This window comes from Eucalyptus grandis, chromosome 8 (genome assembly GCF_016545825.1).
Source record: "Eucalyptus grandis isolate ANBG69807.140 chromosome 8, ASM1654582v1, whole genome shotgun sequence".
Taxonomy (NCBI): Eukaryota; Viridiplantae; Streptophyta; class Magnoliopsida; order Myrtales; family Myrtaceae; genus Eucalyptus; species Eucalyptus grandis.
The window spans coordinates 34,395,811-34,410,387 of record NC_052619.1 but is presented as its reverse complement, the minus strand read 5'-3'; the positions used below and the strand labels follow the sequence as shown (position 1 = coordinate 34,410,387).

The following is a 14,577-nucleotide window of genomic DNA, read 5'->3' as shown; positions in this document are numbered from 1 at the left end:
TTTACAATAGTAGTTGGTAGCGGTCGACGATTGGCAGCGACAATTGGCGATTGTTTGCTAGGGTCGGCTCGCCAGCGAGCAGCGAGGAGTGGCAGTCAGTGGTGGTTGGTTGACAACAAGCAGTAGCGGGGGGTGGCGGCTAACAAAGAAGAAGAAAAGAAGAAAAGAAAAAAAAAAGAAAAGAGAAAATTAATTATTTCTAGAAATTGTTCCCGATAATAAAAAGTTACTTTTTTTTTTCTATTCCAAATCCATTCCCTAACCACTTTTATATTACAGGGAATAAAAAAATTAATTGACATTACCAAACGGAGTTCTGTTTTTTTTTTTTTTTTTTTGTTCTGGGGAACAAAAAAATAGAATTTGGGAGAAAACATAAACGCTTACCAAACGGAGCCTAAAACAACTCAATAACATCATGTCAATGTTGGCAAAACCAAATACTTCTATAATTTGATATGTCAATCATTTCCAATCTCATATTTAGAGGAAATAAAAACGAGTTTTTTTTTTTTCATTTTGGAATTAAATTTCCAAGAAATGAATATTTCATATTCTCCGCCTATGTGTGTGTTTGTGTGTGTGTGTTTTTTTTTTTTTGCCTCTTTCCATTTTGGAATTGGGGTCCTCGTAATTAAAATTGCTTCCTTCTTTGATAACTTATTGTTGCACCAACTGGATGGTCAAGATTTGTTTCTTTCTCTTGCTTATAATTTCTACTCAAATCCGTATACTTTCACGAGTAATTTAATCAAGTCCCTCTAACACAAAACCCAACTAAATTTAGTTGACGTGTGTGATACAGATAAAATGCGAATCTCCATGTGGATGTATGTGGAAAAGTTTAGCATATGTAGGCAGCATGAGTATAATACGGATGAATTTTGGCCAATATAGACTCTCACATGGACATCCACCCTGAAAATTTTTTATGCGTGTTGCGCTAAGACGTTGTCCAAGGGCTACGTCCATTGGGCTTGGGTAGACTGGGCGGTCCAAGGATTCGATTAGAATATTTGTGAAAATTAAAGGTTTTAATTGTATAAATAGAAAATATAGAAGTTCAATTGAAAAAAAAAAAAAGCGTAAATATTGAAATGAAGAATGAATTTTTAGCTTCTTTTTTCCCAACCCAGGAAAATTTCCATAGAGTCGAAAATTCCAGATGCCTTCCCACTGGGGCCCAATACTCGCTCAGTCTCTCTATATAAACTCCATTTTCACGCCTGTCCTGTCTACCCCGTCCCTCTCTTACTTATGTGCTCGATGCAAAGAAGCAATTTTCATACGTAATTACACAAGCGCACATCAGCTACGAAACGCTGTCACTTCCCTACTCCTCCTCCTCTTCTTCTTTTTCTTCTTCTTCTTCTTCACTTCTTGTGTTTTGAAACAGAGCAAGAGCAGCGCTTTAGCAGACACCATCATCATCCATGGATGGAGGAGATATATACAGAGCGGGCAACAGCCTGCGCGCGACCAGCTCCACTTCGTGGAGGAACCAGGCATCGATGGCGGATGTGTTCTCGAGGTCTTCGCGCGATGAGGATGACGAGGAAGCTCTGAGATGGGCTGCTCTCGAGAAACTCCCCACCTTCAAACGTCTCCAGAAAGGGATTCTGACGGCCGCCGGCGGTGCTAACCAAATCGATATCTGGAACCTGGGCTTTCATGACAGGAAGAGATTACTTGAGAGGTTAATGAGGGTCACTGAGGAGGACAACGAGGGCTTCTTGCTGAAGCTCCGGAACCGCATTGACAGGTACGATCTCTGTTTGCTCTGTCTTTGGAACCTCTGTTTGTGGGTTTTCTGAGTAAAAAGGAAAATGTTTACCAAATTTGCCACGTTTCTTGGCATGGAGTCTGTTTGATTCCCAAGAAAAATCTTTACCAAGAAAAATCCTTATCATGCCCCTTAAATTTTGTCGTCCAGAGTGGTGGGAATCGTTCCTTCATGATTCATGCATGTTTTGTCTTTTTCGCGGTAAAGTTGTCCAGGTACTGTCAAGATGTAATTCATTAATTTATTATTTATTTTAGGCTTGAATATTTGTGGTTTTTGGTGAGTCTGGTTGCAGAGTTGGAATTAATCTTCCTACAATTGAAGTCAGATTCGAGCATTTGAAAGTGGAGGCAGAGGCTTATGAAGGAAGCAGAGCTTTGCCCACCATCATTAATTTCTGCACTAGTATTCTAGAGGTAAGCTAGCAACCACCTAAAAATGTGGAATATAAAAGCCAAAATGGCAGCTCCATTTTTGTTAGGATCCTAATTCATCGATATGGACTTCAATATGTGATTTTTATGGCCTTCGCTCTCTCACCTCGATAGCTATCCATTGAAGGGTGAAGAGAGCCTAAGACCATATAAACCATGCATCAAAGCCCATACCATATATGTGATATTTGAGCCCCATCTCTTGCAATTAGGATCATAACGATCAACCATGCTCCACGATCGCAGCACACACAAAGGGTTAGCTTTTGTACTAGCCCTTTAGCTAGTCTCGGGCAAACACTACAATCCTTGTGTCACCACCCATGCCGCTCATTTGCAATTGGGAGAGAAGACAAATGGCTTTTGTATCCATTGATATTGACTTTAGGAGAATTAGAGCCTAGAAGCTAGCTATTGAAGGGGGGATCCCACCAATATATAGACCACATATCCAAAGTCCTATACTATTGAGTCAAACAATTTGCAATAAAGATCATCTGACTAAAATGATATTCAATAAATTGATTGGATGTTCTTATTGGTTTCTTCATTTAACCTTTACTTTTCTTTTTGTTTCTTTTTACCCTTGAAGGGCTTCTTGAATTTTCTGCATGTACTTCCTAGTAGAAAGAAGCACTCGACCATCCTTCAAGATGTTAGTGGGATCATCAAACCTGGCAGGTGAGCAAATCAAACCAACTCAAAAATCAGTTCTTCAAGCCTCCAAATTCAACTTAACTGAACTTAATTTTATTTAAGCATGAGTGATTTGGTTCCATCTCCGAGCTAGGTGCTGTATTCAATACATTAGACTTCGTGTAATTAATCAAAGGTCCCAACTAGAAATTGTCACATTCTAGTTGGAAAGAAGTTTTCAACATGTTGATTGGATTTGTCTTTTTTCCTTTATCACAATGGTGGAAAATTAGCTTTACTTTTATTTTCTAGCAAGTTTCTTCTCATTTGGGTGGACAATTTTGCAGGATGACTTTGCTTCTAGGTCCACCTAGTTCAGGAAAGACCACGCTCTTGTTAGCTTTGGCTGGCAAGCTTGATCCTGAACTAAAGGTTAACGAAAGTCAACTTTCATCAAATTTAAGTCCTTTTGTTATACATCAAAATATCATCCAATTATACTGAAAGAGAGAAGATTATTCCTCAGACGACAGGAAGGGTAACTTACAATGGACATGTCATGAATGAGTTTGTGCCCCAAAGAACCGCGGCTTACATAAGTCAACACGATCTTCACATAGGAGAAATGACCGTTAGAGAAACTTTGGCCTTCTCTGCAAGATGTCGTGGAGTTGGATCACGATATGGTTAGCAAATTTGATACTTTCCTATTTTATGATGTCATATTTGAGTTTGACTTGGACAATTTTTCTTTTCGAATAAAAATGCTGATTCCTTTGGCGGCATCTGCAGATATGTTGTCGAGTTGTCAAGAAGAGAGAAAGCGGCAAATATAAAACCAGATCCCGATATCGATATCTTCATGAAGGTAATTACACAAGGAGAGGTTGGAGTTGTTTTTCATTTTTTTCAATTAAAGAAATGAGATGAATTAAGTAATCCATAAGAAGAAATTGAAGATGAAGTAATGGTTTTGAGTTGGACTCCAGCAAGCATTTTTTATGTTTTTTAATTCTTAGACCAACCAGGGTGTCTGGTTTTTCTAATGCAATGGGTCTAATTCCACAGGCAGCAGTAACAAAAGGTCAAGAGGCTAATGTTGTCACTGATTATATCCTCAAGGTAACTATAACAAAAATTACCACAAAATCATGCAGGCACTTGGTAGGTAGCAGAACTTTAATGCACATGTTTTCTCCACAGATTTTAGGGTTGGAAATATGTGCTGATGCGATGGTCGGAGATGAAATGTTGAGGGGCATTTCCGGGGGACAACGGAAGCGTGTGACCACAGGTTAGAACTAGAAGCATATCAAACTTTTAGTAAATGAAAATGTTCAATTCTCTGACCTGTAATTTCTAGGTGAGATGCTGGTGGGGCCTGCCGAGGTATTTTTCATGGATGAGATATCAACTGGGCTCGATAGCTCGACCACATACCAAATTGTCAACTCCCTGAAACAATTTATTCACATTCTTGATGGAACGGCGGTTATCTCTCTCCTCCAACCAGCTCCAGAGACTTATGATTTGTTTGACGACATTATTCTCCTATCTGATGGTCAAATCGTGTACCAGGGCCCACATGAACTCGTCCTAGATTTCTTTGAATCCATGGGATTCAAATGCCCTAGGAGGAAGTGTGTTGCTGATTTCTTGCAGGAAGTATGTAAAAATATGAAGATTTTATTTCAACAACTTTTGTGAGATGAAAGATACTCTCTATAGGAAGTGTCTTGCAATAACGTTCTTTTTTACCTTTCGATAGGTAACATCAAGAAAAGATCAGCATCAGTATTGGGTACGCAAAGATGAGCCTTACACTTTTGTCACGGTTCGGGAATTTGCGGAGGCATTCCAGTCATTTCATGTGGGAAGAAAGCTCGGGATGAACTTTCCACTCCATTTGATAAGAGCAAGAACCACCCAGCCGCTTTGACTACCAAAAGATTTGGTGTTGGAATGAAGGATTTGCTTAAAGCTTGCATTTTAAGAGAGTACTTGCTTATGAAAAGGAACTCATTTGTCTACATCTTCAAGGTCACTCAGGTAAATACCTACTTCATGCTCTTTCAGTTCGTTTTAGCCATGAATTGTCTGATATACTTAAACTGACGTGACTTGTTTATTAGCTCATAATTATGGCGTTTATTTCGATGACCCTATTCTTACGGAATAAGATGCATCGGGATACGGTAACTGATGGAGGAGTTTACATTGGTGCCTTGTTCTTCACCATGATGACGTTCATGTTCAATGGAATGGCAGAGCTTTCAATGACTATAGCCAAGCTCCCAATTTTCTACAAGCAAAGAGACCTCCTCTTCTATCCCGCATGGGCATATGCTCTACCATCCTGGATTCTAAAAATCCCTATCACATTTGTGGAGGTTGCAGCTTGGGTGTTCATCACCTACTACGTCATTGGATATGATCCAAATGTTGGAAGGTAAGAACTGTGATTATTCTTCAGTGGTAAGATGGAAACTCTAATCTCGTTGTTTTGATTGAGACATTCTACTGTTTATATTGTGTGGTAGGTTGTTCAAGCAGTATCTTTTGCTTGTGGCCATTAATCAGATGGCCTCTGGATTGTTTCGATTGATCGCGGCACTTTCGGGTCATTTGTGCTGCTCGCACTCGTTGCATTGGGCGGAGTTGTTCTTTCCCGAGGTACTACGAATACTAGAGTTCAGCTTCTTTTCTTAAGTACTAATCTTGATTTCTTTGAATTGTAGAGGACGTAAAGAAATGGTGGATATGGGGATATTGGACATCTCCTTTAATGTATGGGCAGAACGCCATAGTCGTCAATGAACTTTTAGGATCTAATTGGAATAAGGTAAAGTCTTGTAAATGCTTAATGCCAATGTTATGACCTTTCATAGATATAAATCTCTAATTGACTAATTCCTCGTGTTATTCCTTATGATAGATTCCCCCAATTTCAAGTACAAACGAACCCCTAGGAATTCAAGTTTTGAAGTCTCGTGGGTTCTTTACTGAAGCATATTGGTATTGGATAGGACTTGGGGCATTGTTTGGGTTCTTGATCCTCTTCAACTTTGGGTTTTCGGTGGCTCTTGCTCTTCTTAATCGTGAGTGCTTTTTGCTTTTCTTCTTGTTGAAGTTTCTATCAACAAGAGCTTGCCAACTCAAGCTTCATGTGAATGCAGCCTTTGGCAAATCCCACACAGTAAAATCAGATGATCCTGAGGGCAACAAGAACGTTGATAGAATAGAAGGATCAATTCAGTTGCAATCTCGAGGCTCTAGTCTGAGAACTGGATCTGGTATGAAGTCCTAGTAGTTAGTATCTTTTCATTTTCTATGATTTAGCAGTAGTTAAGACCTCAAAGGGGTGAACAAAAGGCTTTGGTCCATTAGGGGCTCATGTTACTTCTTTGCCTATCTTTTCTATTGGGTCTTGTAGGGAGGTCATCCAAGCCTGAGACAGCTGTTGCCGCCAATACGAAAAGAGGAATGGTGCTCCCATTTGAGCCGCACTCAATTACTTTCGATGAAATAACTTATTCAGTTGATATGCCACGGGTAATTATCTTAAGTTATGAAAAATTTGAATATAATACTTCATTGATATATCATCATGATAAATCATAAGTGTTAAAGCTCAAATGTTCATCCAAAGTATGATTAAGTGTTTGTTGTTATCTTGTTAGGAAATGGAGAATCAAGGTGCTCCTGAGGAAAGATTGGTGCTCTTGAAAGGTGTAAGTGGTTCTTTTAGGCCAGGCGTTCTTACTGCTCTAATGGGCGTTAGCGGTGCTGGTAAAACTACTCTAATGGATGTGTTGGCTGGGAGAAAAACCGGAGGATACATCGAGGGCAACATAACAATTTCTGGGTATCCAAAGAATCAAGATACATTTGCTCGGATTTCTGGATATTGTGAACAAAACGATATCCATTCACCTCATGTTACTGTCTATGAGTCCTTAATTTACTCGGCATGGCTGCGTTTGCCTCCTGGCGTGGACGACCAAACCAGAAAGGTTTGCTTCTAATACCACAATATATTTCTACCAGGATTGCCTTCTTAACTTAAAACAAATTGTGGACGTGCTTGCTGCTTTGTTGGCTCTGTAGTTTAATTGAGGATCAATTTAATTCAAATCACTTATAACGGACAAAAATGTTGTAGCTGTTTGTTGAGGAAGTTATGGAACTTGTGGAGCTAAATCCGCTGAGACAGGCCTTGGTTGGTTTGCCTGGTGTGGATGGTCTATCCATCGAGCAACGCAAAAGGCTGACCATTGCAGTTGAACTAGTCGCAAACCCCTCCATCATTTTCATGGACGAACCTACCTCAGGGCTTGATGCAAGAGCTGCTGCTATTGTCATGAGAACAGTTAGGAATACAGTGGACACAGGGAGAACAGTCGTATGCACAATTCACCAACCAAGCATTGATATATTTGAAGCTTTCGATGAGGTGAGTTATGTCAGTCAACACATTCAAAATACGAAAAGTCTGTTTGTAGCACACTTAAACTTAGAAGATATTGCATTTTCACTTGCTCTGCAGCTTTTCTTAATGAAACGAGGGGGACAGGAGATATATGTCGGCCCTCTGGGTCGTCATTCTTCTCATCTAATAGAGTATTTTGAGGTACAGAATGTTTCACTCATATAATATGGCTTCAATTGTACTTTTCTTTCCCTACATGAATCACCATGGTATCTTCAAAATGAAGGGAATCCAAGGAGTTAGTAAAATCAAAGATGGCTATAATCCAGCAACTTGGATGCTCGAAGTTACAAGCCCAGGACAAGAACTCGCTTTAGGTGTCGATTTTTCTGATCTATACAAGAACTCAGATTTGTACAGGTGGGTTCACCGTATATATTAAGGTCCATCTTTAAGTCTTGCCATTAACCTGTAAGATGTCGATGGGAAAACACATTTTTGTGATTTTCAGGAGAAACAAGGCTTTGATTGAAGAGTTGAGCATACCTCCTCCAAATTCTAAGGACCTCTATTTCCCGACTAAGTATTCTCAGTCAACTTTCACCCAATTGATGGCTTGCTTATGGAAGCAACGTTGGTCTTACTGGCGGAATCCGCCGTACACGGCTGTTCGGTTCCTCTTCACCATCATCATTGCCTTAATGTTTGGGACTATGTTTTGGGACCTCGGCTCTAAAACGTAAGTTCTGCCTAGAGTGTCAATATCTGCCTCATTCATTCTCGAAGTTGTGTGTTTCTGAATGTTAAGTTCGCAGGACCCGGAGTCAAGATTTGATGAATGCGATGGGATCTATGTATGCGGCTGTTGTCTTCCTTGGGATCCAAAATGCAGCTTCTGTGCAACCTGTTGTTGCAGTGGAGAGAACGGTTTTCTATAGAGAGCGAGCTGCAGGGATGTACTCGGCCCTACCATATGCATTAGCACAGGTAAAATTGCTTCCAAATGGTTTCGGGTACACTTATTCTAAATGGTGTTATGTATGAATCAATACTAGAAAGTTGCTTATGAGATTCATCTTTATTTTCTAGGTTCTAATTGAAGTCCCTTATGTCCTCGTGCAAGCTATATCATATGGTATCATAGTTTATGCAATGATTGGATTCAAATGGACCGTTGCAAAATTTTTCTGGTATCTATTCTTCATGTTCTTCACATTGTTGTATTTCACATACTATGGTATGATGGCCTTGGGCATGACCCCAAACCAACACATCGCTTCCATCGTCTCTTCTGCATTCTATGCCATATGGAACCTCTTTTCAGGTTTCATCGTGCCAAGGACTGTAAGTTCTATAGCAACCTATTGATTTTCATGTTTATGCTAATTTTGTTTTCAACATCAAGTGTGATGCCTTATTTGTGAACATCCTCATGACTACTTTTTAAACAGAGGATACCTATCTGGTGGAGATGGTACTACTGGGTGTGCCCCGTTTCTTGGACTTTATATGGATTGGTGATCTCTCAATTCGGCGATTTGAAAAATAGGCTTGAAGACACTGGGGACACAGTGGAAGAATACATGAGAGATTACTTCGGTTATCGACACAACTTTTTGGGCGCGATTGCCGCAGCGATGATAGGATTCACAATGCTTTTCGCATTCATTTTCGCCATTTCCATCAAGATACTCAACTTCCAGAGGCGGTAGACTTCAATATTGCCTCGATCGGCAAAACAAATGTGTTTCTCTATTAGAAAATGATATCTAATTACTATAGCAAGTATATGTATTTTTTTGCTTTTCTAGCAACTCTCTACATCTTTTCGATCATATGGATCTTTCTTGGGAGACCGATTAAATTGGGAATTATGCTGCAGCAAACGAACATTCTTATGCAATATTGTCTTCCATCTGTGTACATAGTCTGCAGATGCTTCAAGCATATGTATTGTTGGGCCTCCGCTTTTGTATGTTTATTTAGGGTGTGCATGGCAACGTTTTTATTCGAGGAAACTATTTCTTTTCAGAAATAATTCTTTTAGGAGTAAAATAATGTGTTTGGTAACTACACAAAATTTCTATTATTGGAATATAAAAAAATAGAAATGCATTTGGTACAATTTATAAATTTTTGTATTTATTCGTTTTTACTTCTTACTCGCGGATCACTGACCACAGCTTGTTGCCACATGACCTATCACGCCCGATCCTCGAGCACGTACCCATCCCTCGATGGTCGATAAAATTTTGCGACTTCCCAAGATGAGTTGCTGACCATTTCATTTTATTGCACATGCAAAAGCGAGAATAATAAATCCCCCGACAGTAACCATCTTGGGATAGAAAAACAGGATAACAGATTCACAAACAAAACATGCTTTTATAAATATATTGAGTAATGTACAAAAGTTTATAACCAAAAGACTTCAAAAGACTAGTTCTCAAAAAGAGGTTGTCCTATCTGACCTATACCTTGGATCCTCTCAGCTTGGTTCTAGATCATCCACTCTACGGCCCTAAAAAGAAATGAGCTCACGACGGGTTGAGATATAAATCTCAGCGAGTTCATGCTCTAAACCCCAATTATGAGAGTAATACGCTCAGAGGCGTCCTAACCACACAATCACACAACCATAGAGACTTACCTCGTCTCAGATCCACCCTGCAGGTCAGTACATTTCATATCACAAACATCATGAAAGCATGAGCAGCAATCAAGCTCAATTAACTGGAACACCACACTCGAAATTCAAACAAGCACATAGGTCCTAATTATAGGGCCAAATCGTTATGACGCGTTCCATATCGTGCCACACAATTTTATCCCATAATTCGACACATTCAACTCAATTAATCATACGTTCCTAGTTTTTGATCTCGGCATATAGCATGGCCTACTCTCTGTTCGGTGGTCTTCTGGCGTTGCCAGGCGTCGTTTCACCCCCATTGAGCACGGCTAAGTCTCTATCAGACGGCTTTCCTGAAGGAGTAAGGGTCCATAATCTACTGCGACCGGTTTCCCATTGTCTAGGGGTGTCCCATATAGGGGTAACGTCCAGCTTAACAGCCTGGGACGGTTTCTCTTAACCAACACACGATCATTCAATCTCGGCCCTAGACACCATGCATTGCACTCAAATATCTCAATTAAATTGGTGAACATAGCATATTTTCTTTGTATTAAAAATACACGGTAAAATAGTCATGTGTGAGTACATGATTAGATCGAACCAGAAAAATTGATATTCCATAATTTAAAATCACATTGTTTTATATAGTATATAAAACTATTTTCGATGTTAAAACCCGACACCCGTGATTTTCTGAATAAATATCAAAATTCACAAATTTTGGAATAATTAACCAAAATTCCAATCATCACTCAATTAATACTCAATTGCATAAATTGAACACACCATCGCAATCAACACGAAATTCGGTCACCGACTATCCCGGTCGAATTTCCGGAAAATAATAAATAATTAAATAATTATCAAAATGAATTAAATAATTCAATTTAAATACCAAAAATACTAACTTAGGCCGGAAAAGCCTAATTAAATACCGAAACGAGTCAAGCAAATTCCCAAACCAATCTAGATAAATAATACAACTTATCTAGTCTTTAATTATGCTACTCCAACCACCTAACATGCATAATTCACTAATTAAATCACTAATCTAATCTAACTAACTACCCAATTTAAATAATTTCTAATGGACAAAAATGTTGTAGCTGTTTGTTGAGGAAGTCATGGAGCTTGTGGAGCTAACTCCGCTGAGACAAGCCTTGGTCGGTTTGCCTGGTGTGGATGGTCTATCCACCGAGCAATGCAAAAGGCTAACCATTGCGGTTGAACTAGTCGCAAACCCCACCATCATTTTCATGGACGAACTAACCTCAGGGCTTGATGCAAGAGCTGCTGCTATTGTCATGAGAACAGTTAGGAATACAATGGACACCGGGACAATGGTCGTATGCACAATTCATCAACCGAGCATTGATATATTTGAAACTTTCAATGAGGTGAGTTATGTCAACAAATTCAAAATACGAAATCTGTTTTGAGCGCACTCAAACTCAGAAGCGATTGCATTTTTACTTGTTCTGCAGCTTTTCTTAATGAAACGAGGGGGCAGGAGATGTATGTCGGTCCTCTGGTTCTTCATCTTTCTCATCTTATTGAGTATTTTGAGGTCCAAACTGTTTCACTTATATAGTCCGGCTTATTTGTACTTTTCTTTTGCTACTTGAATCACCATGATATCTTCAAAATGAAGGGAATCCAAGGAGTTAGTAAAATCAAAGATGGCTATAATCCAGCAACTTGGATGCTCGAACTTACAAGCGCAGCACAAGAACTCGCTTTGGGTGTTGATTTTTCTGATCTACACAAAATATCAGATTTGTATAGGTGGGTTCATCGCATATATCGAGGTCCATCTTTTAGTCTTGCCATTAACTCTTAAAATGTCATTGCGAAAACACATTTTCGTGATTTTCAGGAGAAACAGTACTTTGATTGAAGAGTTGAGCATACCTCCCCCAAATTCTAAGGACCTCTATTTCCCGACTAAATATTCTCAATCCACCCAGTTGATGGCTTGGTTATGGAAGCAACATGGGTCTTACTGGCGGAATTCGCCGTATACACGGCTGTTCGGTTCCTCTTCACCATCTTCATTGCCTTAATGTTTAGGAGTATGTTCTTGGACCTCAACTCTAAACATAAGTCCTGCTTAGAATGTCAATATCTGCCCTCATTCATTCTCGAAGTTACGGGTTTCTAAATGTTAGGTTTGCAGGACCTGAAGTCAAGATTTAATCAATGCAATGGAATCTATGTATGCGGCTGTCGTCTTCCTTGGGGTCCAAAATGCAGCTTCTTTGTAACCAGCTGTGGCAATGGAGAGAACGGTTTTCTATAGAGAGCAAGCTGCAGGGATGTACTCGGCCTTGCCATACGCATTAGCATATAAAAATGCTCCGAAATGATTCCGAGTACGCTTATTCTAAATAGTGTTGTGCATGAATCAATAATGGAAAGTTGCTTATGTAATCAACTTTTATTTCGTAGGTTCTGAGTGAAGTCCGTTACGTTCTCGTGCAACCTATATCATATGGTATCATAGTTTACACAATGATTAAATTCAAATGGACCAATGCGAAATTTTTCTGGTATTTGTTCTTCATGTGCTTCACATTATTGTATTTCCCATACTATGGTATGATGGCCGTGGGCATGACCCCAAACCACCACATTGCTTCCATCGTCTCCTCTACATTCTACGTCATACAGAACCTCTTTTTGGGGTTCCTCATGCCAAGGACTGCAAGTTTTATAGCAACCCGTCGATTTTCATGTTATTGCTGATTCTGTTTTCAACATCTTGTGTAATGCCCGATTTGTGAACATCCTTGTGACTTCCTATTTAACAGAGGATACCTATCTAGTGGAGATGGTATTATTGGGCATGCCTAGTTTCTTGGACTTTATAGGGATGGGTGGTCTCTCAGTTTGGCTGTTTAAAGAACAGACTCGAGGATAATGGGAGCATAGTGAAAGAATACAGGAGAGGTCACTTTGGTTACCAACACGATTTCCTAGGCATGATCGCCGTGGAAATGATAGGATTCACGGTGCTCTTCGCATTCATTTTTGCCATTTCTATCAAGATGCTCAATTTCCAAAGGCGAAAGACTTCAGCTTCGGATTGACCAGCAGAATAAGTTTGTTTTTGTCAGAAAACGACATCTAATGACAATAGCAAGTAGATGATCAGCAAAATAAGCGTGCTTCAGTCAGAAAATGGCATCTAATTACGATAGCAAGTGGATGAGCTCTTTTGCTTTTCTAGCAAATATCTGCATCTTTTCAATCACATGGGTCTTTGTCTTGAAGAAGGATTAAACTGTGAATTAGTTGCTGCAACAAACAAGCGGACGGTTCAAGCATATTTATTCTTCGGCCTCCACTTTGGCCCACAAATTTTCATATATTAATATAATGGTAGGCATGGCGATGACTTTTGGCCCAGTGCCCGACCCGACATATCCGAATCTGCCTGTTGATCAGATCTACTCACAATAGTTAAAATGAAATTTTGCTAATTCTTTGATTGACACTTGTCCCTCTTCTTTTTTAGGTCACACACGTCCTTCATATTCTCTATGACATGATTTCGTCAATAGCTTTTTATTTATTTTCTCTAACGGAGTCCTCTTTACCCAAAGGTTTTTTTTTTTTCTTTTATGTTTATAATAACACTTCTCGAATTTCCTCGGCATGCGCAAAAATTCCATGCTTTTAGGTTATGAGATTGTAAAATTCTACACGAGAAAATCAATAGAAATTTATGTATGTACGACATAGGACAAAGAGATCATAAGCGAATTTTATATATAATACAGTATTTGTGCCCCTTCAAATATGCGAAGGTATAATCTCATTAATTCCAATAAAAAAATATTATAATTGCCATAAAATTAGATGTACATAAAATGTTTTTTTTTTTTTTTTTTTTTTTTTTCTGGTTAGCTGTGTTCTTAGACTTTGGAGCTCTTTTGAAAGTAGCTTGGCAGGCCCACCAAGGGAAACACCATAAATCCCTAACCCCCTATCTAGAAGAGGAAATCATTTTTCTTTTTAAAGAGAAAATTTGCCTATGTTCACTGTGAATTTATTAAGTCACAACAGAGTCATCAAGCTGTCGCAATTTAAACAGGAAAACAGTGGCGACATTGTGCGAAACATTGGTAAGCCGCTCGTTGTGGCGGCAGGAGGCAACAAGGACCGGGAACGACGGCTTCTCGTTGTCTGGGGAGCCACCAGATCATCAACAGAAGAAACGCCTCAGACAGAAAGTAGTGTTGGGCCGTGGAGTTAGAAGAGCTCGGTCGTGGTCTGTCGAGGAAGAAGAAGAAGACCCCTCCCTCTCTCTTTTTATTTCTATTTTCTTTGCGTGTCAGTGAACAGTGTCGCTCCCAAAGAGTCTCCCTTCCCTCGTCTGAGGTCCCTTTTGGGGAGAGGGCTTGAACCATCAAGGAAAGAAAGCAGATTTTATTTCCTCTTCTGGATGCTTGAAATGTTATATTTTTGTCCTTTTCTTCACTTTGTTTTTTCCTTCCCGCTCACGCCTACGGACGCGCGGAATCTTCCTTGGCAGCATGCACTTTCTTGTTTTAAGACAAGCAATATATTACTCAATATGTTATCCATGTTGACCAATATATCCTTTCTTTGTATAAAGAAATTGAAAGAGACAAACTTGTGGACCTTCCTTCCTTAT

The 14,577-nt window shown here is 39.4% G+C and overlaps 1 protein-coding gene and 1 pseudogene across 1 annotated transcript; both read left to right on the top strand.

The window, feature by feature from the left end:
* The first annotated feature begins 1,377 nt into the window (after window positions 1–1,377).
* LOC104414180 (pleiotropic drug resistance protein 1) lies at window positions 1,378–9,235 on the top strand. Its single transcript, XM_039300513.1, is given in 26 exon segments — window positions 1,378–1,762; window positions 2,079–2,199; window positions 2,810–2,898; window positions 3,201–3,285; window positions 3,380–3,543; window positions 3,646–3,721; window positions 3,922–3,975; window positions 4,057–4,147; window positions 4,217–4,518; window positions 4,622–4,736; window positions 4,739–4,902; window positions 4,986–5,302; window positions 5,394–5,461; window positions 5,464–5,526; window positions 5,592–5,695; window positions 5,789–5,951; window positions 6,030–6,146; window positions 6,287–6,405; window positions 6,534–6,866; window positions 7,016–7,306; window positions 7,400–7,483; window positions 7,569–7,702; window positions 7,794–8,021; window positions 8,098–8,269; window positions 8,372–8,626; window positions 8,734–9,235. Coding segments are annotated over 26 exon segments (4,299 nt in total). The 5' UTR covers window positions 1,378–1,433; the 3' UTR covers window positions 8,995–9,235.
* Window positions 9,236–10,176: 941 nt separating this feature from the next.
* Window positions 10,177–13,006, top strand: LOC120287191 (annotated as a pseudogene).
* The last annotated feature ends 1,571 nt before the right edge of the window (window positions 13,007–14,577 follow it).